General features: G+C 47.3%; 1 protein-coding gene across 5 annotated transcripts; it reads right to left on the bottom strand.

Moving 5' to 3' along the window:
* Positions 1-231: 231 nt before the first annotated feature.
* GYG2 (glycogenin 2) lies at positions 232-27,953 on the bottom strand. 5 transcript variants are annotated; one of them, XM_087813611.1, is made up of 11 exons: positions 27,844-27,953; positions 27,268-27,404; positions 21,407-21,548; positions 17,922-18,096; positions 16,741-16,903; positions 15,419-15,545; positions 13,962-14,184; positions 10,321-10,479; positions 5,096-5,200; positions 3,448-3,552; positions 232-1,121 (listed from the first exon to the last, which is right to left on the bottom strand). In XM_087813611.1, the coding sequence occupies exons 2-11, from the start codon at positions 27,272-27,274 to the stop codon at positions 960-962; spliced, it is 1,368 nt and encodes a 455-aa protein (XP_087669737.1). In that variant the 5' UTR covers positions 27,275-27,404; positions 27,844-27,953; the 3' UTR covers positions 232-959. The 5 variants fall into 5 exon arrangements, with proteins under 5 accessions (XP_087669737.1, XP_087669736.1, XP_087669734.1 ...); XM_087813610.1 differs by having other exon boundaries at positions 3,448-3,555; XM_087813608.1 differs by having other exon boundaries at positions 5,090-5,200.

The raw sequence follows: 27,953 nt of genomic DNA on the forward strand, positions 1-27,953 counted from the left end.
GATGGATGGATGGATAGTTGCATGAATGGTTGGATAAATGATGGATGGGTAGGTGGGGATGGATGGATGGATGGATGGATGGATGGATGGATGGATGGATGGATGGATGGATGGATAGTTGCATGAATGGTTGGATGATGGATGGATAATGGTGGATGGGTGGGTGGGTAGATTAATGGTTAGATGGACAGATGGATTAATGGTTGGATGGATGGTTGGATAGATGATGGATGGATGGATGGATGGATGGATGGATGGATGGATGGATGGATGGATGGATAGTTGAGTGAATGGATGGATGGATGGTAAACCAGTTCTGAAATTGGTTACTCCTCCCAAGTCATCTAGCATCTTTCTTCCAAATATCTGTGGCATTTCCCAAATCGGGCAACTGTCCATGGCCTTCCAAAGTCCTGTTGGGTTTTATACAACAGAAACGGCAGCCGTGGTCTTTCTCAGATATGCTTTGCAAGGTCTACGAGACGCACACTCAAGATGTCTGAACATTTACTGAGTCCTGAAAACAAAGATGTTCATAGTTGAGGGTTCCCGAGGCACTAAATTCACATTACTACTGTTATTTGCTTAGGGACAGGAGACAACCTGTGGTGATGTTAAACCCCACACGGGATAGACACAGTAGCACCTTCCAGGGCAGCACTCCAAAGCTCCTCTGGGAAGACCATTGTCAGAGGTCTACCTGCTGCTTTTGCTGGCAAGGTAAGAAGTCCACCTGACCTCGCAAGGAAGCCGAGAAGGGGTGGGGAGCTCAGATCAGCAGGGGGCTTCAAGCTGGCTTTTTCATGGTCTATGTTATTTTTGTGAGGCACTCAAGTTGGTCAACCATAAATAACCATAAATAGAGGCACATAGTTAAACAGCCTTTGGAAGGCCTGGAGGACACATCCACACAACGAAAAATGGTGGAATCACACTCCACACCGCACAACCGCCCGGGGTTACTGCAGAAACCGGTCCAACTTCTCCTGAATGCGGGCAAACGCGTCCTTCCCCATGTAGTCGATGTGGCCCTCCTCCCACTTCCGCCTTTCTTCCTCGGGACTCAGTTCCTTGACCTTTTCTTCAATGGAAATCTCGGAAATGGAGATGGCCAGGTCCACCTGGGGAAGACACGTCAACGGGAGATGGCTTTTGGTTGTTGTTGTTTTTTAATTTTTTAAAAATATGTTTTTATTGATTTCAGAGAGAGGAAGAGAGAGGGAGAGAGAGAGAAACATCAATGATGAGAGTCATTGATCAGCTGCCTCCTGCACTCCCCCTACTGGGGATAATATTCTTTTTCCAAAAAGATGTTTTTGTTGATTTTAGGGACAGAGGGAGAGAGGGGGAGAGAGAGAGAAACATCAATGAGGGAGAAACATCAATCGGCTGCCTCCTGCATGCCCCCTACTGGGGATGGAGCCCACAACCCCAGCATGTGCCCCGACTGGGAACTGAACAGACCCTCCTGGTGCCTGGGACAGTGTTCAGCCACTGAGCCACACCGGCCAGGGCTCTATATAATATTATTATAAGATGTCTTTTACCTAAGTATTTTGCAATGTTATAAAATATAATTGCACATATGTTCACTTTTTCTTAAGCATTGTTTTCAAAGTGGAGACAGACTCATGGATTTAGGGAGCAGACCGACAGCTGTCAGAGGGAAGGGGGTTGGGAGCTGGGTGAGAGGGTGAAGGGATTAAGAAAAAAAAAATCTCATAGACACAAACAACAGTATGGTGATGACCAGAGGGAAAGAGGGTGGGGGAGGTAGGAGAGGGTAAAGGGGGGATCAATGGTGATGGAAGGAGACTCGGAAGGAGACTTGACTTGGGGTGGTGAACACACAATATAATATATAGATGATGCATTATAGAATTGTACCCCTGAAACCTATATAATTATATTAACCAATGTCACCCCAATAAATTCAATTAAATAAAAGAATTGTTTTCATGTCTAGCCACCAAACCATTTTACACACAGACACCTATATTGATATGAAACATCAATGTGAGAGACACATTGATCGGTTGCCACCCACACGTACCCGGGATCGAACCCGCAACCCAGGTACATGCCCTTGACCAACAATCGAACCCATAACCCCTCAGTCCACCGGCGGATGCTCTAACCACCGGCCAAGACTAAATTCTTTATTATGTAATAGGTCCAACTCCAAATAGATGTTGCTACAGAGAGAAGGCTCGTGTCTTCTCCTAAACTCTTGGGTTGAGACCTAACCCCCAAGGTGAGGATATAAGGAGGTGGGACCTTTGGAAGGTGATTAGGTCATGAGGGTGGAACCCTCATAATGGGATCAGGGTCCTTATAAAAGAGACCCCCACAACGCTCTCTCATCCCTTCCACTACGTGAGGTCCCAGTGAGAGGACACCATCGGTGAATCGGAAAGATGCCCTCACGAGGCACCAAATCTGCTCATGCCCTGATCTTGGACTTCTAGCCTCGAGCTGCACGAAATAAACATCTATTCTTTATAAGCCCCTGGGCTATGGCAATTTTTGTTATAGCAGCTTGACTACACCAAGACACCTACACGTTCAGTACAAACTTTCATCCTAAGTCCAACGCCCAACTAGAAAACTATATTTCCTATTATTTAAAGACCAACTTGGGCAATTAGATCTTTGTTAGGATCTAACAAAGACAAAAAACATTATCAAAAAACAAAAAACATTATCAAACACTTTCATTCAATGCACCCACAGAGAGCGTGATGATTAAGACGAGATCATCTGTATGAGGAAGGGTCATGGAGACGGCATCTTTCATTGGTTCTCTCAAGACGAAATCGTTGCGTGCTCGGTGTGGGTCAAAAGATTCACCCCCAAATTCTATTAATATTTAAGGAATCAACTACTTGCTAAAGAATTGAAAGGACAATCTGGGACCAAGTCGGGCAAACTAATGTTGCTATGAACACATCACTTATTCAATTTCCCATCTGTTACCAAAATCTTAGTCCTAATTTTTCCAAGATTTTTTTTTTTTTTTTTTTTTTTTTAGGCAGTGGATTCTTTTCCGTATTATCCTCAGGGGACGGTCATACAAGGTTCTGACCGGGGGTCAGTACACTTTTCCCGGCACGAATGATTTTATACAACGGGTCGCCGGGCATTGGTTTCCGTGCTCTCTCTATCGCAAAACAGAGCATAGCTCCCCAACGCCAATTAACTTTTGCAAAACAGCTTTGAAAGAGAGAAAGGGTATGATTATTCAGGACAGGCAAGAGCGAGGGGACCAAGCATCCAGGCTGGAGAGAAGACAGATGGATCGAAGGTGCCAGGAGAGGCAGGGAGACTCTATTTCAACCAAGTGAGGCCGGAAATCGAAGTAACAGCAGGTTCGTGCATGCAAAGAGCCCCGGTGATGGCAAACGGCACCCAGCAGGAGCAGCGAGCAAGCAATGGCTGGGATACCACCTCCAACGCATCCTGAGGGCTGGGGTCCCTGGTGACATTGACGGGGGGATCCTGGCTTAGTTCCATGGATTCCTCGGAAGGGCCACCTCCTGCATGATCCGCTGGCTGCTAGAAACATAACCATCCGTGGTTAGTCTTAACCAAAATGACACACAACTCTTTCCTGCTGGTGAAAATTAAAACGAACGGGTATACCAGATGGCCGTTTCTGATCCTAGCTTTTCCCTGAGGGTTTCTTATGTAAGATGAGATGCTACAAGTTTTTATACGATGGATCAATGGTAACTTTGTTTTTAAAAATATGTTTTTTATTGATTTCAGAGAGAGGAAGGGAGAGGGGGAGAGAGAGAGAAATATCAATAATGAGAGAGTCATTGATCGGCTGTCTCCCGCACGCCCCCGGCTGGGGATGGAGCCCACAACCCGGGCATGTGCCCTGACCAGGAATCGAACCGCGATCTCCTGGGTCGATGCTCAACTGCTGAGCCATGCCTGCTGGGCTCCATGTTAACTTTTCAGAGAGGGATTCTGTTCGCTGAGAGCAAACACCTACGGAAGGTTTTACGAAGATAAGTCTCCCAGGGAGAGTAAGAAACTCTATCTGCGTTGAATCTTCTGTAGACGAGGGCCTGCGAATCATTTTAGTAAGAAGAGTCTGTCTGGAAACTCATAGATAGACATCAGGCAGACAGCTGGAGTTGGGGGGATGCAGGGATTGAGCCAAAAAATGCAAAAAAAAAAAAAAAGAGAGAGAGAGAGAACTCATGGACATGGTCAACAGCATGGTGATTGTGGGGGTGGATGGACATGGAAGAGCTCATAGAGGGGATAAATGGTGATGGAAAATATTTAATTTAATTTAAAATAATAATAATAATAATAATAATAATAATAAAAAGAAGACTCTATCTGGGTTCAATCTTCTGATGACACGCAGGACCAGAAGCCCGGATTCAGGAAGGTAAATTTAGAAAACAAAAAAAAGAGAAACACATTCTTCTTAAGTGCTGTTGTTAAAGATAGCTCAGGAGTCATACAATCATACTGATTTTTTTTTTTCTTAATTAAGGGAGACATATATGTCATATTTATGTTGTGTGGGTTTTTTGTTTTTTTCTCTAATTTTTCCCAACACAGATAAAAGAAAATGATCCAAAGGCTAACAGAAACCTAATAATAGTGAAAGGTGACATCTGAATAGATACCCAGGTACCTTCTCCACCTGGATAATATATAGACCAAACCCAATACCATGTTGGCTCTGTGGGGAAACCGTTGAGAAAGGTTGTGATTACAAAAGACAGGGGGCACCTGGCTAGTTTTGCTCCGTGGTTCAACATCCACTCATGAACCAGGAGGTCCCTAGTTCCGATTCCCAATCAGGGCACATGCCCGGGGTTGTGGGCTGGATCCCCAGTAGGGGGCGTGCAGGAGGCAGCTGATCAATAACTCTCTCTCATCAATGTTTCTCTCTCTCCCTCTCCCTTCTTCTCTCTCTAAAAATCAATTTTAAAAAACATAGCAATTATTTTAAAAAACAAAACAAAAAATGGGGCATTTTCCTGGATAGCCCGTGGACACAGACACGCAAACCTGACCCTGGCTGCCGATAGACACGGCTGTGTTTAAGTGTTTAAATGACCTGTACTGAGGTGGTTCGGGTCCCTGTGGAGTCTGCGAATTGGGGCAAAGCTGGCGACACTGGGTCATACGCCACTCCAACAGAAGTCTCAATTTCAGGCCAACCTATCATCTGTTATAAAAACAAAACAGAAGCAGGTTAGCAGGCACCTTCACGCGAATGAATGCAGCTTAATGGAAAACACCCCACTAATTTTTTTCTGCGTCCAGGATGGAAACGTCACTTGTCGAGGATGAGGTCCGGGGCAGAGAGTGCCGTGATCGTCAATGCCTCTGTCTGCCTCCTAATCTGGGGCTCACACCCATCTCCATGTCCTGATGTCCCTGCATCTACAAGGGGGCGCGACTGAGTCTCACCCATGGCATTGAGGAGATAGGATGTGAGTCAGGTTGGACTCTTGCTACCCTAACTCCCCACAAGTCATGTGAGAAGCAAGGTCTCCCCAACCTATTTCAACACAAGAAAATGATACCGTACGAGAAACGATTCCCGTGACTATTTTTCTCAATGCTCCCAAAGATGATGCACAGCTAAGACCTTCCCAGATGTGCAGGAAACACTAGATTATGTCCAAAGACTGGCTTTAGCACAAGAGCCTAATTCTCTCTCAAGGAGCCACGGTTGAGAAGGGCTGATCTCCAAGAAGATGGACCAGGACCTCGGGACGATCCTGGATCCCTGAATGACTACATGGAGCAGAACATACTTTTCATGTTGTTGCTGCTAAATCATCACCTCAGGATATTTTTTTCCACTGATTTTTAGAGAGAGTGGAAGGGAGAGAGAGAAAGAGAGAGAAACATTGATGTGAAAGAGACACATCGATGGGTTGCCTCCTCCACGTGCCCCAACCCAGCCGAGAATTGAATCTGCAACTCAGGTACGTGCCCTTGAGCAGAAATCGAACCCCCGACCTCTTGCTGCACAAGCCGATGCTCTAACCACTTAGACACACCGTCCAGGGCAAAACACAGCATTACCACTTGGCCAATTGTGACATAAGCAAGTCATTGAGTTTTACTTATGTGAGGATGTTTGTTGCAGCAGGTAGCCCACCCTGATGGAGGAGTCAAGGTTACTCGCAAGCCTGTGCCCACAGGCTGGAGTCCAGAAACGTCCAAAAGATCTAGTGAGGAACTTAATGGGTATCAGCCACAGAGACCAGAGAATGTGGGTTGTTTGTCCCTCCTCACGGCAAACATGGTGCAGAAATCGTGGGGGTGGGGTGGGGCGGACACCCACCCAGGCTCTTCGGCCCATCCAGGCAGACCTGAGTCTCAATCTTGGGAATGCACATTCCCGGGACATGATCTCAGAAATATTTCCAGTGAGTTGACTTGAGGTGGAGACGGGCCGGTTGTCCCCAGCTCCCAAATCTCTGATCCTAGCATTCCCATTTTGAAGACGGCCCAGTTCATTCTTATATTAACTGAGGCATGGAGTTATGCATTCGATGGATCGTCATGGTGAGCTAGGTCTAAAGACTGAGGCATGATCTACACGGCCCTGAGCCCACCTCACTGTCCGACTCTACGATGACAAGCCATGAGAAATGCCAGGAAGGAAAAACTCTGGGGAACCAAGAGCAGCTTTGTCAAGGTCGGATCGAGCTCGTCACGAAGGGGAAAGGGCTCCCGGAGGAGTAACACCTGACATGAAATCTGAGGAGGAGCAGACTGGAGTACGACCGGAGCCGAGGTGAGAAAAAGAACACATTGAGCAAACACGAGCCGGCACGTGCAAAGGTCCTGGGGCAGAGGGAAAGGAGTACATTAAGAGGCCGAAATCAATTTGCTATAAAAACTGGACAGCCCCCCCAAAGTGATTATGGGTGAAATTCAGTGCCAAGAACAACAAAAACCAATAACTTAAAACAAACAAACAAACAAACAAACAAACAAAGACACACCATGAACATTGCCCCTCCCCCACTGGGTTAAAAAAATTTTTTCAAATAAAGTGGAAAATTCAAGAAATGGCCAGTAGGTGGCAGTGTCATTGCGTAATTAATTCCAGAGACGCCCCAGGGTTGAAATAATAAAATATATCACAGGTACGTCCTGTAAAAGCCTTGGGACCCTCATCGCTTTTAGAGACTCAAGCTCATCATAAAATCTCCAAACAGTAGAGGTTGTTTTTTTTTAAAAAAAAATGTCAGTCGCCCTAACCCGATATGCACAGGTTGCCAAGGTGGTCCTGGTGGAAGGACCTGAGAAGCAGGTGCTCCCAAGTGCTTTTTATTTATGTTCTGTTCATTCCACCGAGGTTTTAAATATCTCGGTTGAGGGCTGGCGTCTCTATTCACTTATTTAAATGGCTTTGTTTCACCTCCCGCCTTTCCCCCAGGGCTGACCATTTCCCAGCTCCATAAGGGGGGGCGGGGGTCTATTACCTCATTTAATACTATTTGTTTTGCAAACAAAGCCCCCAAAGGACTCCGCCCCCCCTGGAGAGCTTCTGAGACCCAGAGGACGTCCACTTGGGCCCAAAGCAGTGGGCTCAGCTGAGTCTCACCTCCCTCCCCTCCGATCCTCAAGCCCGTATCCCCCTCTTCTGTCCTAACTCAACCTTTCACGCCCCAAGTCCGAAGCCCCTGAGCCTTCTCCCGTGTGAGTTTCACTGAACGACAGGCGCCCGAATGTTTCCCTCTTACTCTGAAAGCTGAAGAGCTACCGAAGTTCTATCTGCGTCGCAAAGAGCTTTCTGAGTGGCGCTTACGGAATCTAATGGTCCTCGAAACGTTTCATGTCGTTTCTTTTATCAAATATGTTTTTATTGATTTGAGAGAGAGAGACAGAAACATCGATGATGAGAGAGTCATGGATCGGCCGCCTCCTGGGGATCGAGGGCCTGGGCCCTGACCAGGAATCGAACCGGCGACCTCTTGGTTCTCCGATCAACCACTGAACCACACCGGCTGGGCTCATGTGTTCTCTTTGGTCTGGCCTCAGTCACTCTGATTTTTCTTTCTTTTTTTTAAAAAAAAAAATCTTTATTGCCCGGCCGGGTGTGGCTCAGCGGTTGAGCGTCGACCTGGGATCCAGGCGATCGGGGTTCGATTCCCGGTCAGGGCACATGCCCGGCTGTGGGCTTGATCGATGACTCTCATCATTGATGTTTCTGCCTCTCTCTCCCTCTCCTTTCCTCTCTCTGAAATCAATAAAGATATGTTTTTTTTAAAAAAAAAAAATCTTTATTGCTGAGAGGATTGTAGATATTTCCCCCTGCTTTTTACCCCCATGTCCGCCATCCTCTGGTTCCCACCCCCGGGCCTTCCCCACATGATTGCCTGTGTCCGTGGATTATGCGTCTACACATCTAAATTCTTAGGTTCATCTCTTCCCCAACCCCCTTCCCTTTGAAATCCCTCCGTCTGCTCCATGCTTCCATGTCTCTGGATCGATCGTGTTTGTCAATTTATTATGTTCATCAGATTCCACATACACGTGAGACCCTGGGATGCTTTTTCTTTCTCTGACGGGCCTATTTCACTGAGCATAATACTCTCCAGGTCCCTCCCCACTGCCCCAAAGGGTAGGAGATCCTTCGTCGTTCAATCTCCTTACAGCCCTGGCTCCTCGGCTGAGCAGTTTTATACATAACACGAGAGCTTCGGGGCAGATTCCTCAAATTCCTGGCGCTGGCTCAGGCCCTATATTTAACTCCCGGGAGGCATTCCACTTACAGAGCTCAGGATATATCAGGAGCAATGAAAATCGAGGGAAAGACTTCATTTTCTACCCGCTCCGTGTTCACTGTCCAAACCTGAGGGGCTTTTCAACCCGTCTGGGCGGGCGTTGGTCCCGCTGCAATGAACTAATTATTACGAACAGGACAGGAGCAAAGGGAAGGCCGATATTACCGGCCTGGCATCTAGGAAGATACCAACTTTACGCTCCCCAGGGGCCCAACAGACGGAAGACAGACGCATGCCCAGGAAAGTTGGGGGGGGGACTAGGTCACCCCCAGCAGCCAGTCACACCTAGGAACAGGTCATTGGCCAAAACAGGTGTGGCCCCTGCAAGGGCGAGAAATTTGCGATCATTAACCCCCTAAACAAGAGAGTTCACGCTCTTGGTTTCTCTTGGTTAACTCCTGGCTTTGGGGGCTCTCACGGTCCTGCTCCCCTGAATTCTCCCATGTGGCTAAAGGCCGTGCAGACCCCCCACACACGGGACTGATGCATTGGAACGAGCCTGATGCTGGACTGGACTTGGCCGCAAATGGACACTCTGGACACTGGCTTTGCTTCTAGTTCTGCAGAACCCCCAGCTGCACCTCTCCCAGGACGGGACCGAGGGATGTCATTCCAGGCCAATAAAGCCTCTCTACCACATCTCACCCGCCCGTGGGGGCCTCCGGAAATGCTGCTTCCAGCTGCACCCCGAGAACCCCGCCTCCACCGGTGATAACAGTGTGACATCAGAACTCTTATGTTATCGACGCCTGAAGCTGCCTGGACATAACCGGTCCCTCCCGTATGATGCCTTCCGCAGAGACATTTACCAAAATTTAAACCACGGCTGTTTGCAATCAACAAGCAGCAGCTCCCCCAAAATGTATGTCAAATACCCAGAAAAAAAAAAGAAAAAAAAAAAGTGACTTTCCTTCCACCCGGCCCCCAAATCCATCCCTGGCTACGAGATCGGAACAACTCTAAGTTTAAAATGAGACATCCTCCAACGCCAGGCATTCAGCCACGCGACGCGTTCGCTCCGAAATTGGGGCTCAGGAGGCAGCAGGCTCGCCGGACGTTTTCTGTTGGTTTTGCAAACAACATGCACCTTTTCTTCTCGGGGGACAGAATTCGGCGGCCCCAGCAGAAATGACCGGTGAGCCTTCATCTGAGCAAGTCTCATGCGAGTCGGGGGGTTTGGCGAGACCTCTGAGGATACAGGGTCACGTCGCTTGGCCCCTGGGTGGCGGGGGGGGGGCAAAGCTTCAAAGCTCTGAGGCTCCCCCAATATCGAGGTCACACCGTACACCTATCCTTAGGTGGTTGATATACACTCGTTGCCTTAAAACACAGCCACGCCGGCCGGGCTCTACCACGACGTTTAATTGCACCATGATCTGTATAAATTCAGGACCCCTAATGCCAGGGCGCACCAAAGACGGGCCCCGCTGCTCCAGGAGCCCAGGACCCCAGGAAGCAGCCTCTCTGGCCTCTCCCGCGGGGGGGACCCGCCGTCTGATTTTCCACCCCACCTGTAAGCACTGCAGGTACTTACGTGTCCCGAGTGGCCGCTTTCAGGTGACGGCGGGGTGTCACTCAGTACCCCTGTCGGCTCCAAAGGCTCGTCAGCGGGCCTGGCTGCCGGATTTGCACTCTGCTCCTGGGCGTGAGGTGCTGAATTTGCAGGCGGCACCTCAGGGCCACCGAGACAAACCTGCGCAAAACAAAGGACAGGCTTAGGGAGCTTTCCTGCACCTGTCTTTCCAACTCTCCAGCCGCCCTCCGAGGCCCAAGGCCCATCCCGTCCTCTGGGTGCCCAGCGATTCCCCCAACCGTCCGTATTTACCCAACACAAGCTCGCCGACGAATGCCCCAGGCGCTTGCGAAAGGGACCCCAAGAATCTAAGCAACACTTACTCATATTATCAGTTTTTAATTCTCGCGTTAGGATGTTTTTTTCCAGGGTTTTTCGGACAGAGAGAGAGAAACATCGACGTGAGAGAGACACGTCGATGGGTTGCCGGCCTCTCACACGCACCCCAACCGGGGCAGGGATGGAGCCTGCAACTGAGGTATGTTTTCTTGGTTGGAATCGAACCCGGGACCTTCAGCTCACCTTCGGAAGCTCTAACCGCAGAGCCAGGGCATATGCATAATTTATAAACATCCTGAGCAGGCCATGCCCGGAGCGGGACACACCCCACCCCCGGCTGACCGCACAGGGAACCCCCAGGACAGACAGGGTGACCGGTGGCCCTGGACACAGCTGCAGCCTCTGTGGCGAGAAGGCCCACCCAGCACAGCCGCGTGGAGCGCAGGTCCTAGAGGCCCACGCGGGGCTCCCGGCGTGGTCATTCCTCCCGCCCACCAGATGCTAACTCGTGCTTTCGTTCACAAGCAACCTCGGGCCGACACGTGCCGGCGGGAAACACAGACACGAATCTGCTGCTCGCTCGCTCGTGTCAAAGGATCCGAGACACAGCCCTGGGCGGTGTGCTCAGTGGTTAGAGCTTCAGTGCTTAAAATAAAATAATAAAATAAAATAAAATAAAATAAAATAAAATAAAATAAAATAATAATAAAATAAAATAAAATAATAAAATAAAATAAAATATAAAATAATAAAATAAAATAAAAAATAAAATAAAATAAAATAATAAAATAAAATAATAAAATAAAATAAAATAAAATAATAAAATAAAATAATAAAATAAAATAAAATAAAATAATAAAATAAAATAATAAAATAAAATAAAATAATAAAATAAAATAATAAAATAAAATAAAATAAAATAATAAAATAAAATAATAAAATAAAATAAAATAATAAAATAAAATAATAAAATAAAATAATAAAATAAAATAATAAAATAAAATAATAAAATAAAATAATAAAATAAAATAAAATAACAAAATAAAATAATAAAATAAAATAAAATAAAATAATAAAATAAAATAAAATAAAATAATAAAATAAAAATAAGCCCATGCACCCAAAGGGTGACAGGTTTGATTCCCGGTCAAGGTCATGTACCTGGGTTTGCAGGTTCGATCCTCGGCCCAGTCGGGGTGTGTGCGGGAGGCAACCCATCGATGGGTCTCTCTCACCTCCATGTCTCTCCCCCTCCCTCCTTTCCACTCTCTCTAAAAAAAAAAAAAAAAAAAAACTATGGGAAAAATACCCTTAAGTGACAATTAACAACAACAAAAAGAATCAGAGAGGCTTTTTTTAAAAAAAAAAAACAAAAAACAACATTTAAAAAAGCAGCATTGTCAACGTTAAAAGAAGAATTGTTTGAGATTTCCCAAGCCATGTATTTCCTGATACTCGACTCCATGGTACCAGTCAATGTGCTGATTTTAAAAAATCATCAAGGGCCTCGCAGACAGTGTGGCTCAGTGGTTGAGCATCAATCCATGACGCCCGAGGTCACGGGTTCGATTCCTGGTCAGGGCACACGCCTGGGCTGTGGGCTCGATGCCCAGCAGGGGGCGTGCAGGAGGCAGCCGATCCATGACTCTCATCATTGATGTTTGTACCTTCCCTCTCCCTTCCTGTCTCTCTAAAAGAATCAATCAATAAATATATATATAAATTATCCAGAAATACTTCCCTAAAACCTAATTTTCAAAAGGCCTTTTGCAAGGCGCTTGTGTTCCATGTTAAATTGACAGCACACACTTCATGATGTCATGCCTGCAGGGTTATCATTGTATTTCTTTCAAAAAAAAACCAAATGGGTGTCAATCAACAATTTTTTAAAAACTCCTTCTCAGAAACGTTCCCGGGTTGCAATTTCAGTGGACAATGGAAACTGGGACGTGTCTCTTCAAGTGATGCAGGAATCAGTCATCTTCAGCCGTTTATCTATGAGGAGGCTCTTTCCCTGATGAATGAAGCTAATTTAAATAATTTAATTTTTTTGCATGATTTATGCATCGGTCCGCTACATTAAAGCAGCATTTTGGCTCATTAGAATCATTATTTTGAGCCAAAAAATAGAAGAAAAAAAAAAAAGGTCACCTGTCTATTATCTTTCTGTGTGAAATCCAGTATGTGGAGACGGAAGGGGGCAGATTTGATGGAAATACGCTCGGTGTTGATGGTGGAGCATTTATCTCTGCTCTCAACTCTTGGTTTATTTTTATTAATAGGCTTTTACTGATTTTTTTTTAGAGAGAAAGAAGAAGAGAGACAGAGAGAGGCATCAATGACGATACTTGTCGATTGCCTGCCTCCTGCACTCCCCCTACTGGGGATCGAGCCCACAACCCAGGCATGTGGCCTGAGTGGGAATCGAACCTGCGACCGTTTCGTGGACAGGATGGTGCTCAACCAGCTGAGCCACAGCAGCCAAGCTCTTAGTTCATTGCTTAAAATTTTGTAAATTAGCCCGGCTGGGTGTGGCTCATCAGTTGAGCATTGACCTAGGATCCGGGAGATCCGGGTTCGATTCCCGGTCAGGGCACATGCCCGGGTTGCGGGCTAGGCAGCCGATCAATGACTCTCTCATCATTGATGTTTCTATCTCTCTCTCTCTCCCCCCTCCTTTCCTGTCTCTGAAATCAATAAAGATATGTTTAAAAAAATAAAAAATAAAATTTTGTAAATTAAAGCATAGATGGCATAGAATATCATATTATCTTCCAGGGTACAGCATAGTGACGTGACATTTCAATGCGATGACCACCATAAGTCTAGAAACCCTCTGTCACCGTGCAAAGTTGCTACAATATTACTATTACTGCCGTGCAAAGTTGCTACAATATTACTATTACTACCATGCAAAGTTGCTACAATATTACTATTACTGCCATGCAAAGTTGCTACAATATTACTATTACCACCATGCGATGTTGCTACAATGTTACTATTACTAATTTGTTAATCGTCACCCGAGGATTTTTTTTGTATTGATTTTTAGAGAGAGTGGAAGTAAAGGAGCGAGCGGGAGAGAGTGAGAGAGAAATATTGATGTGAGAGACACGTATGGATTGGTTGCCCCGATCAGAGCCGGGAATGGGACTTGCAACCCAGGCACGTGTCCTTTGGGTGGGAATAGAACCTGAGACCCATTGGTCTGGGGGGCTGGTGGTCTAACCACTGAGCAACACCGGCCAGGGCCAAGTTAGGACAGTATTATTCAGTCTGTTCTCAACTCTTGCATTCATTCGAAGGGAATTCCCGCCACTCACTGTGTGTCTCAGAGATGCATGGCCCTGCCCGTCCCGGATGCTTCTGTAGAGAGGCAGGACGCTGCGCTGGTAGATGCTCCACCAGAGGTTGAGAAAGGCCGCCTGGTGCTGGGCGGCCATCCCAGAGCCTTCCTCCAAAACCGAGCCGGTCTGCGGATTATACCTGTAGTTCCAAGGCTTGGTGGACCCCAAAAAGTGGACCACCTTAGCACTGGAGCCAAATCTGAGAAGAAAACACAGAGAAGTTTTTCTGCTTGCAAGGGTCCAGACACGCACAGAAAGCAACCAGAACCACGAGGCCCGTCAAAGAGATGTCTTGTGGGGTATTGACAATTGTGGAATCACAACCACTTTGACTTGTAGTTATTTTGTGCAAAGATATAGTATCTATCTGTCGATCTTTCTATATATATTTATTCATTTATTTATAAACTTACTTACGCATGTATGCATGCATCTAAAAAATAATCATCCCGGCCAGGCATGGCTCAGCCGTTGAGCATTGACCTATGAACCAGGAGGTCAGGGTTCAATTCCGGGTCAGGGCACATGCCTGGGTTGCAGGCTCGATCCCCAGTCGGGGGCGGGCCGGAGGCAGCCGATCCATGACTCTCTCATCATTGATGTTTCTATCTCTCTCTCCCTCTCTCTCTGAAAAGCAAGGGAAAAAATATCCTTGGGGGAAGATTTAAAAAAGAAAAAAGAAAAAAAGCAAGCTCTGGAAATCTGAAGACTTGTCTTCAGATTTTCAATTTTCGTTTATAACTATGTGGGTACAGTAACAGAGCACAAACGTTTCAGTTCCCGGGCCTCTTGACCTTCTTAAAAACCACTGGGGACTCCAAAAGCTTTGTTCTTGTGAATTCTATCTACACGCATTTACAGGAAAAAGTTAAAACTGGGGAGTTAGAAACTGTATTTATCGATTCACTGGAAAGCAATCAACCCATTATAGGTTAATATCAATTTATAATATTAACAACATTCATGCGTATTGCAGATTACAGATATTAAAATTATTTTTAGAATATCTGTGTTCCAAAAAAAAATTATAAAAAGGCTGACATTGACCGTTTTAAGCTCTTTTTTAAAAAAACCCTGTCTCCATTCAGTGCATTGCTTTATCACTCCCTGTAGTTCCTGTAAAAATCCCACCGGATGCTTATGAAAAACGGAGAGTGAAAAAGAAAGGGAAATACCATCTCAGAATTATTATTATTTTTTTAAAAAATTCTTTTGACTTTGCAGACCCTGGGAAGTGTTGCGGGGAACGCCCCCTCCCCCAGCAGGAGTTCCCTGGGCAACACTTTGGGAACCACTGCCCCAAGGATGATTTTATAATTATGAGCCATTGGGGGGGGGACTTAATTTTTTGTTGTTTCCCGAAAAGCTGATGTAGATTCTGAGTGAGAAGCTTGCTCCTGGTGATGTGGGCACCCGGTGGGGGGGACACTCACTTTCTGAAGGCGGGGCTGTAGGTGTAGGCGGTGTTGCTGCTCAGGTTGTAGATGAAGGGCAAGTGCTTCCGAATGTCCGCTGTGGGCCAGCTGCTGAAGAAACTGTTCAGCAGGCCTTGGTCAGCCCCTAAAACGGTGAACAGACACCCAGAGGAGCTAAGAAAGGGGGGCTCCAGGTGCTGAGAGGGTGCGATGGGCATTCGAAGGGCATTCAAGGTCACTGACTGCACCTCTCCTCTCTGCCTGCTAAGTTAAACGTTGTCGTTGTCTCCAAGTAGGACGCCGTTTGTTTTTATTAATCGCCAGCAGCGATTAATAAATTACCCCTAGTGGTAATACTATTCATTACTTTTCATCAACGCCGTTTATGGTCATAGCTTTAATCCTATTAACTGATGCCATTAACTAAACACCATTAATGCCATTCCATGAATTTTAAAAACCCGTATTCTCTCCAAAATTCTCCACTGATAACCAAACCACACATAATAAAACGGCCTAGTCTTCAAACTTCGACTTTTTTCCCCGCAGCAAGTCAGCCGGCTTCCTTAGGGCCCCCTTTCTTTCCCAGACACAATTCTTCATCGATATCGAATATATTTTTTTAACATTATAAACACCCTAGCGATTTTTTTCCATCTCTTCAATGCCCTTTGAGTCACGTTTTTGGCGCCGGGTCGGCTCCATTTAATTCTTCCTTTCCTTTTTACATCAGGGGTTGGCCGACTAAAGTCTGCGTTTCTTTTTTTACAAATAAAGTTTTATTGGGACACAGGTGCATTGGGTGGAGTCTTGTCAACGACTACTTTCACTCTACAAACGCAGAGTTAAATATTTGCAACAGACATCGCTAAAAAAAATGTTTTCTCTGGCCAGGCCAGTGCGGCTCAGTAGGTTGAGGGTTCGGGGAGGTCACAGGTTCGATTCCCGGTCACGGCACATGCCCAGGTTGCAGGCTCGATGCCCAGTAGGGGGCGTGCAAGAGGCAGCCGATCAAGGCCTCTCTCTCCCTCTCCTTTCCTCTCTCTGAAATCAATAAAAACATTTTTTTTAATTTAAAAAAAATGTGTCACGTGGCCCTTTAGAGAAAGGATGGCCTACGCACTCTGTAGGATCAGGGTTGGGAGTCATTCTACTTGTACGAGGTATTTTCCATGGGTCTCTCTGTCTCTTGCCCACAGAGTAGGACGTGTTCATTCTTCCTGCCACCTGCTGGCCGTATCCTTGGGTCCCTGCCTCTCCCTGATGTCAAGCCGTCAGTCGCAGACATGGGCACGGGGCAGGGCTATGGGTCCACACATTTCCCACGTCCCATCACCTACCATCAAAGCTGCCGTGGTCGGTGGCATGCTGCAGCAGGAGGCCGTGGGTCTCCAGCGACGGTTGGAAGACAAAGACCCCGCTGTTGAAGCAATCAGGCCAGCCGGGATCCGGGGCTGCCGACAACTCGCTCCTGTCAAACAGCTCGTCCACGTTGGACAGCACCTGGCGAAAGAGCAGGGCACGGAAACCTGTAGTCGTTCACCTGGGGCCTCCGGTGCGCAGGTGAGAAATGAAGGAGGGGCTTGAGGATGGGCCAAAGAGTGTTCGGGGATTGCAACCTGCACCCAATTTTTTTTTTTTTAATATATTTTTATTGATTTCAGAGAGAGAGAGAAAGGGAGAGGGAGAGAGAGAGAGAGAGAGAGAAACATCAATGATGAGTCATTGATCGGCTGCCTCCTGCACGCTCCCTATTGGGGATCGAGCCGGCAACCCCGGGCATGTGCCCCGACCAGGAATTGAACCATGACCTCCTGGTTCACAGGTCAATGCTCAACCACTGAGCCACACCAGCCGAGCCTGTGCCCAGTTTTCTGAGAGACTTTTTTTCTCTCTTACACTTGTACAGTCAGGTGCACATAACAATGTTACTCAACAATGGACTGAATATATGACAATGGCCCCAGGGACCTGGAAAATTCTTATTGTGTGGTAACATTGTTGCCATTGCAAAGTGATCGCCATTGAAACACTGTAGCACAACATAGTACATATGTATCTGTGATATGAGGCTGGTGTTAACAGACCTATTGCCAGATGTATAAAACTATAGCACAGAACCCTGGCCAGGTGGCTCGGTGGGTTGGATGGAGCATCATCCTACACATGAAAAAGTTCCAGGTTCGATTCCTGGTCAGGGCACATAGCTAGGTTGTGGGTTCAATCCCCAGTCGGGGTGGGTACAGGGCCTGAGGTTGAACCTGCAACCCAGGTACATACCCTTGACTGGGAATCGAACCCGGGACCCTTGGGTGCATGGGCCAATACTCTTATAACCACTGAGCCACACCACCCAGGGCAATCTTTGGATAGAATAAATGTTGATGTGAATGAGAGATCCATGCTACCTGCTGGGAACCTACCCAAAGGTAGCAGCCTGCTGAAGGAATGGGGAAGGATGGTCTCTCACGGGTTTCTCAACATGTGGGCCGCCTCGTTCTCACAATCCCGCTGTACTCACCAGGGTGTCTGCATCCAGAAAGACACACTTGCTGTAATGGGTGAGAGTCCAGCAGTGAAGCTTGGTGAGGGTGACCCCGAGCTCAGGTCTCTTGAGAAAGGCCAGGTGGATATAGTCCGCACTGTCTATCAGATTTACCTCCACGACCTCATCGAACATCCTTGAAAGGATGACCCTAGAAGAGACATTTACCAAATACCAGGAGAACTGAAGAGCATCGAACAGAAGATAGGTCTCTTAAGCAGGACACCCCTTGCCCTGGCCGGTGTGGCTAAGTGGTAGAGTGTCGGCCTGTGCACCTGAGGGTCCCAGGTTCGATTCCCAATCAAGAGCATGTACCTGGGTTGCAGGTCGATCCCAGGACCCGGATGAGGGGTGTGAGGGAAGCAACCGATCAATGTGTCACTCTCACATCGATGTTTCTCTCTCTCCTTCTTTCTCCTCCCCCCCTTCTCTCTAAAAATTAATGGAAAATAAATATCCTAAGAAAGACTGATTCAGGTTAGGTGTTAGGAAGGCACCTCTCTCTCCTTGCAAAATGCCTGGCAGTGAGGATCGAAGGCTGAGGAGGTAGCAGCCAACCGATGTTCACGGCCATGTCTACCAGTGTTTGCTTTTCGTATTTGCGACTCACATTGTTAGTCGCATACAAGTTTGAGACTCCAAAGCAAGACTCTAGCTTTTATCAAAGTGGAATCTGCTTCCCTTCCGTCGATTTACTTATGTTTGCTTAGATTCTATTTCAGATGCATTCATTTATTTGTTTAGCAGTGCTTTGTATAAAACTCTTTGTTCTTTCTTGGATTCACATTTCAACCTGCTTGAGTATCCCTTCAGGTAATTTTTTTTTCCCCTCAAAGGTTCTTTGAGGAACAAAATATTTGAGCTTCTGCATATCTGAAACATCTTTATTTTGCTCTCGAATTACATGAATTGGGTTGAACACAGACATCTCTTTTCAGGATGGTTTTGCCCCAGAACTTTGCGACATCAGCTCAATATCACGGAAAATGCTCAATCTAATATCCTTTCTCAGAGTTGAAATTCAATGTCGGTTATTTCCTCTACTTCATTCCCTCTGCCTTTTATTTTCTTTACGAAACTCTTATCATCACACAGTTGTTGGAGCTTCTGAGTCTATCTTTTGATATTCAGTAGTAGCTTTTTGTGGTACTCTACATTTATTTGTGATTTCTCACCCTGGCTGGTTTGCCTCAGTGGTTAGAGCTTTGCTTCATGGACCTAAGTAAGGATGGTGGGTTCGATTCCCAGTCAAGGGCATGTACCTGCGTTGCAGGTCCAATCCTAGGCCCCCGTTGGGTCATGTGCAGGAAGCAACCAATCGATGTGTCTCTCACATCATCAATGTTTCTCTCTCACCCCACCCTGCTCTCTTGCACTGTCCCTAAAAAAAAATCAATGGAAAAAATATCCTCGGGTAAGTCTTCACAAAGTAATAATAGTATCTGTGATTTCTCATCACACAATGTTGAAAGAAACTTTATCTCTAAGAAAGTACCACTCCATCACCAATATCATCCCCCTGCTTCCTGCTTAATTATTTATGGAATTTATGGCATCCTCCTGGTTCTTTAAAGATCATGGGGTGAGGGCCAGAGAAATACCACTCTACATTGCTACAAATAGCACTGTAATTTTGGTCCTTCAACTCTCTGGTTCAGTACGGCCCATTTCCCTAAAATAAATTCCTACAAGTAGAATTAAATCTCTTCATGAATACAGTCTGTTTGAAGTGATGAGCCTGTGGGTCTCAGTTTGTGTCCCTGCAAAACAAAATTCCCCCGGCTTCCACACTTGTACGGCGTAAACTTTGTTTATGGAGAAACAAGAAACAGAGGAAATTTCCTTCAAATGCATCTTTTGATTTCAATATACCATAGGGCACCGTTCCTAAACCCTCCCAGTGATGGTGAAAAACACAGCATATCCTACACAACAAGCTCAGTCTGCAACACTGAACTCTTTCTAGCATCCCCTCATGTTGCTTCTAAATATTTTAATTTTTGAGTGGACCGAAAGACTGAAAAAAAAAAAAATGTTACTGACTCTTAACATTACATTTTTACTTGCCTCTTGACCTGTTAAAAAGTCCAACAATTTTTTCAGTAACAAGCATCCTAAGTAGTTCCAAGCTTGAGAATCTCTACCTGTTGCTTTCCCAAGAAATGGTCAACTTGGTTGGGTATAAAAGTCATTTGTCCTAAAACTGGCTTCATGACTCTCTCTCATCACTATTCTCTGACCTTTAATATTATATGAAGAAGTTGGATTTCTTTTTTCCCCTCTTTGCAGACAAGCTTGCTCTTATCTTGGAAGCCTAGAGATAACATTACCATTGCGATATTGAAAATTCTCATATATATGTATGTCTTGGTTTGGGTTTTTTTTTGGTTTTCTCATGCTCAATTTTCTCTGGTACTTCTCCAAATACATCTTTGTTTATTGAGAAACAAGAAAAACAGGACGTTTTTCTCCAAGTGCATCTTTGTTGGTTGAGATGATTTTACTGGCTTTGAGCTTCTCATTGGGTACATCTGTGTTTTACAGGGTCCTTGTCTTCTTTTCTGATACTGGCAGGATCTCCCATGTCCCATAGCATTGATTCTGTAATCTGCAGATCTTATTTTGTTTAATAATTTCTCTAAAAAGGTTTACATTTATATATATATATATGTGTGTGTGTGTGTGTGTGTGTGTGTGTGTCTTTATTGATTTCAGAGAGAGAGGAAGGGAGAGGCAAAGAGAGAGATAGAAACATCAATGATGAGAGTCATTGATCGGCTGCCTCCTGCATGCCCCCTACTGGGAATCAAGCCCACAACCCGGGCATGTGCCCTGACTAGGAATCGAACCAGTGACCTCCTGGTTCATAGATCGTCGCTCAGCCACTGAGCCACACTGGCCGGGTGAAAGGCTTAATTTTTTAAATAATCTTATGTACTCAATACATTTCCCCATCCCACTCTGTTCCTGTTTTGCATGCCTAGATCATTTTCCACTCAGTCTGTTGTCTCCTCTCACTTTTTCTCAACGAGTCCCTAATTTCCTGAATTTTATGAAAAGCACACTTTGGATGTTTTCCAGCTTCATTTTCCCATTTCCTGCAATAACTTTTCTGCACAAGTACGCTCTTCCTCTGAATTTGAGCATGATGATCCCAGCTTAACTTGAACGTTCTGTTTTCAAGCTCCATGTGGATTTTCATTCTTCTGCACATTTACCCCCCAAACAAGAAGTGGGCTGTGTCACCTGATAGTCCCTCAGGAGTGGCTGCTGGGTTCTCCTGCTTCCCCCACTAAGAACCTCCTTAAGACCAGAGCTCCCCTTTTTAAATCTAAACAGCCCTTGCTGCTACGTCTACCTGGGACCATCACTCCCTGGGACAACCATCCAGCGTACCAAGGACAACCTTGATTCCACACGAGGAGAGGCCAGGAGGGCACAGGTGTGTCTCCAAGTCTTACCTGAGCAGGTTGGACACGTCAGGAGTGATTAACACCACCAGCTTCCTGGTCGCCCTGTGGTTCCTCAGCGACTGCCCCAGGACCAGGGCCCCCTGGCAGTAGGTGTCGTTGGTGGCCAGGGTCACAAACGCCTGGTCAGACACTGTGGATATGCACAGAAACACCGGTTACGCTCCTGGTGGGTCTCATGGGATGGCAGGGTTGGTGGTCACCCCACATCCCCTCTTAAGCTTCAAAACTCTTGTAGAGTAACTGGTTAGTATTCTAAAATGTTCATTGGTAACCGTTTATATGTGTATTTTCATTTATTTTATTTTATTATTTTACTTTATTTTTAAATTGTATTTTATTTATTTATGTTTCATTTATATTTTTAAATTTTATTATTTTATTTTATTTTTTATTATTATTTTTAACCCTCACCTGAGGATGTATTTTTTACTGATTTTAGAAGAGAGAGGAAGGGAGAGGGAGAGGGAGAGGGAGAGGGAGAGGGAGAGGGAGAGGGAGAGGGAGAGGGAGAGGGAGAGGGAGAGGGAGAGGGAGAGGGAGAGGGAGAGACTGATGTGAGAAACATTGATAGGTCGCAACCTGGGTATGTGCGCTGACCAGGAATTGAACCCACAACCCTTCAGTGTATGGAATGATTCTCAGCCAACTGAGTCACACCAGCCAGGGCTACGTACTTTCATTTAAGCACACACACACACACACACAGGGGTAATGTGAGGGAACCGTAAACATGAGACCAAGTCAACCAGAGAACAATTAAAATTCCCTAGGCCTTGGCCGGGTAGCTCAATTGGTTGGAGCACTGTCCCAATATGCCAAGGTTATGGGTTCGATCAGCAGTCAGGGCACGTACAAGAATCAACCTAGGACTGCATCCATGAGGCGACCGATGAATGCATAAATAAGTGAAACAACAAATCGGTGTTTCTCTCTCCCCCCCTCCTTTCCTCTCTCTTTCTAAAAGCAATCAATAAATAAAAATAAAAATTTCCTGATGCTACAGCCCCTTCTTTTATTTTGCATTCGAGTCTTAGAACTTCACCCCAAATATCTGAATCTTAGGGCAGGGAAGGAAAAAACAAAGCGAAAGTTGCAGTAGCAGTGGGATTATCTGAGCTCCAACCAAGATGCCCATCCCCCAACTCAAAAGAATGGTGCCCTGTGAAGAGGGGCCCGGACCCATTAAATTCTGCACCAGCCAGTTGTTGAAAAGACTTCAACTCAAGGATCTAAGAAGCGGAGGAGAGGGGAGAAAGAAGATACATTGTTTCGTTCACCCAGAGTTCTCCGGTTACTGTCTCAACGTGAGAGGGAGAAACTCAAACAGCAGATACACTTTATAGCAATTTTAAGCCTGAGTACATACTCAGGACCTTAACCTTCCCAGGGACTTTTAAACAATGTATTTCTTGCTCCCTTGCTCCCCCCCCCCCCCCCCCCCCCGAGCTTGTTGCCAGGATAAAGACGAAGGCTTGAAGAAATCTGTGCCTTGTGGGGCTGCCGTGCAGTTGGAGGAAATTAAAATTCACAGCCTGCAGCCCTCAGGTCTCACAGACCAGAGCGGCCCCTCTCCAGGCCCCCAGCCCTGCCCGGGCAGCACTGAGAGCGAGCGAGGGAGCGAGGGAGGGAGGGAGGGAGGGAGCAAGACTCACAGTCGGGCTAAATATAACAGCACGAGGGGGGTTTCCGAGGTCTGTTTCCCTGGGGCTGATGCCTGGACTGTCACATTCCACTGGGGTAGAGTCCCAAAGGAGCCTGTCCTGACAGGGTCCTGTCTACACGTTGTTGGTGGGTGGGGTGTGTTGGTTGTTTTTTTCTTGAATTGAGAAGTTAGGAGAATTCCTGGCATTTCCGTGGTGAGTGGAGTGTAACAGAGAGCAACTTCAGAACTCCATCTGCACCTCAAAAGATATCTACCTATCATCTGTCTATCTATCATCTATCTATCATCTATCTATCTCTATCTATCTATCTATCTATCTATCTATCTATCTATCTATCTATCTATCTATCTATCATCTATCTATCTATCTACCTATCAGCTATCATCTATCTATCATCTATCTATCTATCATCTATCTATCTATCTATCATCATCTATCTATCTATGTATCTATCTATCTATCTATCATCATCTATCATCTATCTATATCTATCTATATCTATCTATTATCATGTATCTATCATCTAAATATCTAGCCATCTCTTTTTTTTTTTTAACTGGCTTAAAACAACACCGTGTTTACTTTCTAGGGACACAGGTAGTATTTACAGATACATAAAATCGACGTAACCATCTGATGGGAAATGTGAGGAGCGTAGTTTGGCCACGAGGAGTTGGACAGGTGAGGAGACATCCAAGTGGGTTCCCCTCGCTGAAGAGATCACAACAATTCGATTTTCTACCACCTCATGTTTCCGACCCACTGGGTGTGGACACGTTAGCTGCTTCCCAATGAGAAACACCAACATCTAAGGCAGGGGGGAGCCGAGAGATTGGGGAGCAGGAGGAATCACCATGGCCTGTGCAGGGAGGCGAGGCTGATCACCAGAGAGGTCTGTGGGGAACCCAGATGGTTGAGGCATGGGGAGAGTCAAAGATCACCTACATCAGAGTGAAGGGGTGCAGGCAGGTAGGGGGGTGCCTGATTTACTGAGTATAGGGACAGGGCTACACATACAGAGCGGGGTTTATAAAACTGACCCTGTTGTAATTAGCTAGTTATTGATAACAGGAAAGGAGCAAAGGGAAGGCAAGTATTACAGGCCTTTCGGCAGCTTCGCCAGGAAGCTACAGCTTTACACGCCCCAGGGAGCCACCAGTCTATTTCCTGCTGATCGCTGGGGGAAGGGACTGGACAGGGGGGAGATAGACGCATGCCCAGTAAAGTTGAGGGGGGACTAGGGAAGGTACTTGCCTGTCAGTGACACCTGGGAACAGGGCATTGGCCAAAATGGGCATGGCCACTGTCAGGGCAAGAAATTTGGGATACGCAATCCCCTAAATAAAGGAGTTCACTCTCTTGGTTGACTCTTGGCTTTCAAATGCTCCCCTGCATTCCCCTGTGTGGCTCATGCCCCTGTGGACCCCACACACAATAGGCTGCAACTAGCCTGGTGCTGAACTGGACCCGGCTCTGGACACTGGCTTTGCTTCTAGCTCTGCTGAATCCCCAGCTGCACCTCTTCCAGGACTGGAATAAGGGAAATGGAACTTTGGAAACCCAGGGAGGTAGTTCCACCCAAATAAAAATCATTCATTCTCCTGTGCGAGTCTCAGGAAATTCTTTTTCTCGAGATATCAGAAGGACTCTATCCACCCAGCACTCAGTGGTGAAGGGAGTCCCCCAACTTTTCTCATAAAAAAAGCTACTCGACTTTCTCTTTGCTGACGATGGAAAGAGACTATCGATCTTACAAATCGAATGATGAGACAGCACCAGCGATGGGAAAAAGCCCTCTCTCTGCCGACCCCTGAGACTCCAAGGCACACTCTGAAGGTTGGATACAATGTTGCAAACCCTCACAATCTAACTACAAAGTGACACCAGTGGATCTTAATGTAACAGAGGATGCAAATTCATTGCTACAGCCTCCCATGGAAGAAGCTACCAGTGAGGGAGTTTTGGGGTGGCCCCAAACAACATCCGCAGTTATCCAAAGGCCGCCTTTCGCCCTGGCTGGTATTGCTCAGTCGTTAGAGCATCAGCCCATGGACCCAAGTGTCAAAGGTTCGATTCCCAGTCAAGGGCACCTATCTGGGTTGCAGGTTTGACTAGGGCACGTGCAGGAAGCAACCAATCGATGTGTCTCTCTCACATCAATGTTTCTCCCTCTCTCTCTCTCTCCCTCGCCCCCCCTCCTTCCACTCTCTCTAAAGATCAAATGGAAAAAATATCCTTGCGTGAGGATTAACCCTCCCCCCCCAAAAAAACAACTATATTCTCGCAACTTTGAGCTCAGCCTGAAGATTTTGGTGGCTACAAGGTTTACAAGGAGCCTGTGAGAAATGTTTATGTCTATGTCTGGCCTGTGTGCCACTCAACCCATCTTCCAACCGGCCCCTGAGAAAACATGGGCAGCTTCCTCCTCTCGCCGGCCTGCCCTGCACTGAAAGGTGTGTTTGTTTCCTGCAAAGAGCTGAGAACCCACAGCGGGGCTTCTGCCTGGTTCCAGGGCTGATGGGGACATGTCCAAATGTCCAGGGCTCAATGCTGCCATTTATATGGGCCCCTCAAGCTTTGCGGGGGAGCCTGGTGTTTCACCCTGGAGAGCAAGCTCCAAGCCGCTCTGTGGAACAGGGAGTCCTTTCTGCTTCTGCTCCGAGAGAGATCTCACCACCGCTCAGGAAGACGGCCCTTCTCCCTCTGCCCCAACGGTTTCCCTTTTTGTTGTTAATCCTCAACTGAAGATATATTTCCATTAGTTTTTAGGGAAAGTGAAAGGGAGGGAGGGAGTGGGAAAGAGAGAGAGAGAGAAACATCAAAGGGAGAGAGACACATCGATTGGTTGCCTCTCGCATGTGCCCCAAGCAAGGCAAAGGATCTTACCTAAAACCCAGAAACCCAGGTAAGTGCTCTTGACTGGGAATCAAACCTGAGACCCTTCTGTGTGCAGGGAGACACTCTAAGCACTGAGTGTCTTAAATAATTTTTTTTTAATGTTGCTTGTGGCCTGGCTGGCATGGCTCAGCTGTTGAGTGTCGACCTATGAACCAGGAGGTACAGGTTCGATTCCCGGTCAGGGCACCTGCCCGGGTTGTGGGCTCCATCCCCAGTGGGGGGCATGCAGGAGGCAGCTGATCAACGATTCTCTCTCATTGATGTTTCTACCTCTCTCTTTCCCTCTCCCTTCCTCTCTCTCTCTAAAAATCAATTAAAAAAATATTCAAAAATAAATAAATAAAATAATGTTGCTTGTGAATGACCAGCTCTGGTCTGGCCCAAGAGCCGGGTTGTCTTACGGATGCAAACAGAGCCGACATCATTCCTGTGGGTCCACGTGCCCATTCTAGGCCTCTGAAGTCAACTGTCCAAATCTGCCCTCCACCAAACCCAAAGGCGGACACAGAGGAATGAATCTGAGGCCTTGGGGACCAAACTTTGACAAACACCCAGCCACCCCCCACCCATCACAAGCTTGCTGCCCTGCTGCCCCCGATTTTTATGGGACTAACTAAATACCATCATGGTCCCGACTCAGGAGAACCTCCAGGCACTGTCCTCCCAGAGTTTTGGGGGCCAAAACGTCTTCCCATCTGTTTCCATCAGTAAGAATCTGAGACACTTCTATGCTTTGACCAAGAAACTCACCCCTGGAAATCCCCAGAAAACGACTTTTTTATTTTAAATCGTCCCCCAAGGATATTTTCTTCCATTGCTTTTCAGAGGGAAGGGAGAGAGAGAGAGAGGAACATGAGTGTGAGAGAGACACATCCATTGATTGCCTTCTGCCTGGCTCCTCGGGCCGGAAATGGAGCCTTGCAACCGGGGTTCGTTCCCTTGGCCTCACTCGAACCTGGGACCCTTCAGTCCCCCCGGCGGACTCTAACCACTGAGCAAAACCGCCTAGAGCCCCAGAACTACTTTTTACGGAAAATATGAAATCTGAATGCCCCCAACACGCTGTAAACCGCCCCCTTCCAGCTGCCGAATCTCCAACCCCACCGGGCGCCTCCAGCATCTCCAACTTTGGGAGACTTCGGGGAAGCAGACAATGGGAAATAGGGGGTGGGGGGAGTTGGGGAGATCCTGGGGGCACAGCGAGGGTCTCCCCAGCGCAGACTAACCTCACGCGTGCCAACGGGAACCGAGAGGCTGAAAGGAAGGGGCTTTCGCTCTCTCACTCACCCGGCATGGTCCGAGGCTCCGTGCGCCCTGGGCACCGACGGGCCGACGTGCGCCTGGGCGCGCTGGGGGGACTCTCCGGCCTCCAGCCGGGCCTGGCAGAAGCGTCGTCTCCAGGGGACCCTCGCTGAGTTCCCGGCCTGCGGGACACACCCGTGGCTGCAGCTCCAGCCCTCTGCCCACGGCTCGCTCCGTGCCACCTGGGCGCAGCTGAACCCCGGCCACCTCCATGACCCCTGCGCCCCACGCCTCTTCCTCTGCGCTCGGGGACAGCCTCGGCCTCCCGGCCACGCTCCCCTCACCCCCTGTCGGCCCCGGAGTCATCAGCGCCCCCGCCGCGCCCCACACTTTCTCCAGGCTCCCGAGCCCCGCGCCACCCGGTGCGCCCCGCCCTTGCGTTTCTCTCCTGGGGGCGGTGGCCCCACCCTGACCCAATGGCACGCGGTTACCTGTTTCAACTCAGGTCCACCTCTGCGCCTCCCTACCCCCCTCACCTCGCCCCTCCTCTGCGCCCTGGTTCCCGGATCCCCAACTGCGCCCCAGGGGCTTCCACGCGCCGCACCCCTGTGTCCCCAGCACCTCCAGCGCGCTCCCGCAGCCTCTATCTCTCGGACCCTTGAGTCCCTCCCCAAGCAGCTCCACTGGGCTCAGGCAGCCGGTGGCTACCGCTGGGAGGCCCTGCGGCCAGG

The sequence above is a fragment of the Miniopterus natalensis genome, chromosome X, assembly GCF_054644295.1.
Source record: "Miniopterus natalensis isolate mMinNat1 chromosome X, mMinNat1.hap1, whole genome shotgun sequence".
Taxonomy (NCBI): Eukaryota; Metazoa; Chordata; class Mammalia; order Chiroptera; family Miniopteridae; genus Miniopterus; species Miniopterus natalensis.

Excerpts from the sequence above, each read along its gene's own strand:
- GYG2 (XM_087813608.1), bottom strand. Across the intron at positions 14,185-15,418 it reads TACAGCCCCGCCTTCAGAAA|ATTTGGCTCCAGTGCTAAGG; the intron begins GTGAGTGTCCCC and ends TTTTCTTCTCAG. Across the intron at positions 5,201-10,320 it reads AAAGCGGCCACTCGGGACAC|ATGATAGGTTGGCCTGAAAT; the intron begins GTAAGTACCTGC and ends TTTTTATAACAG.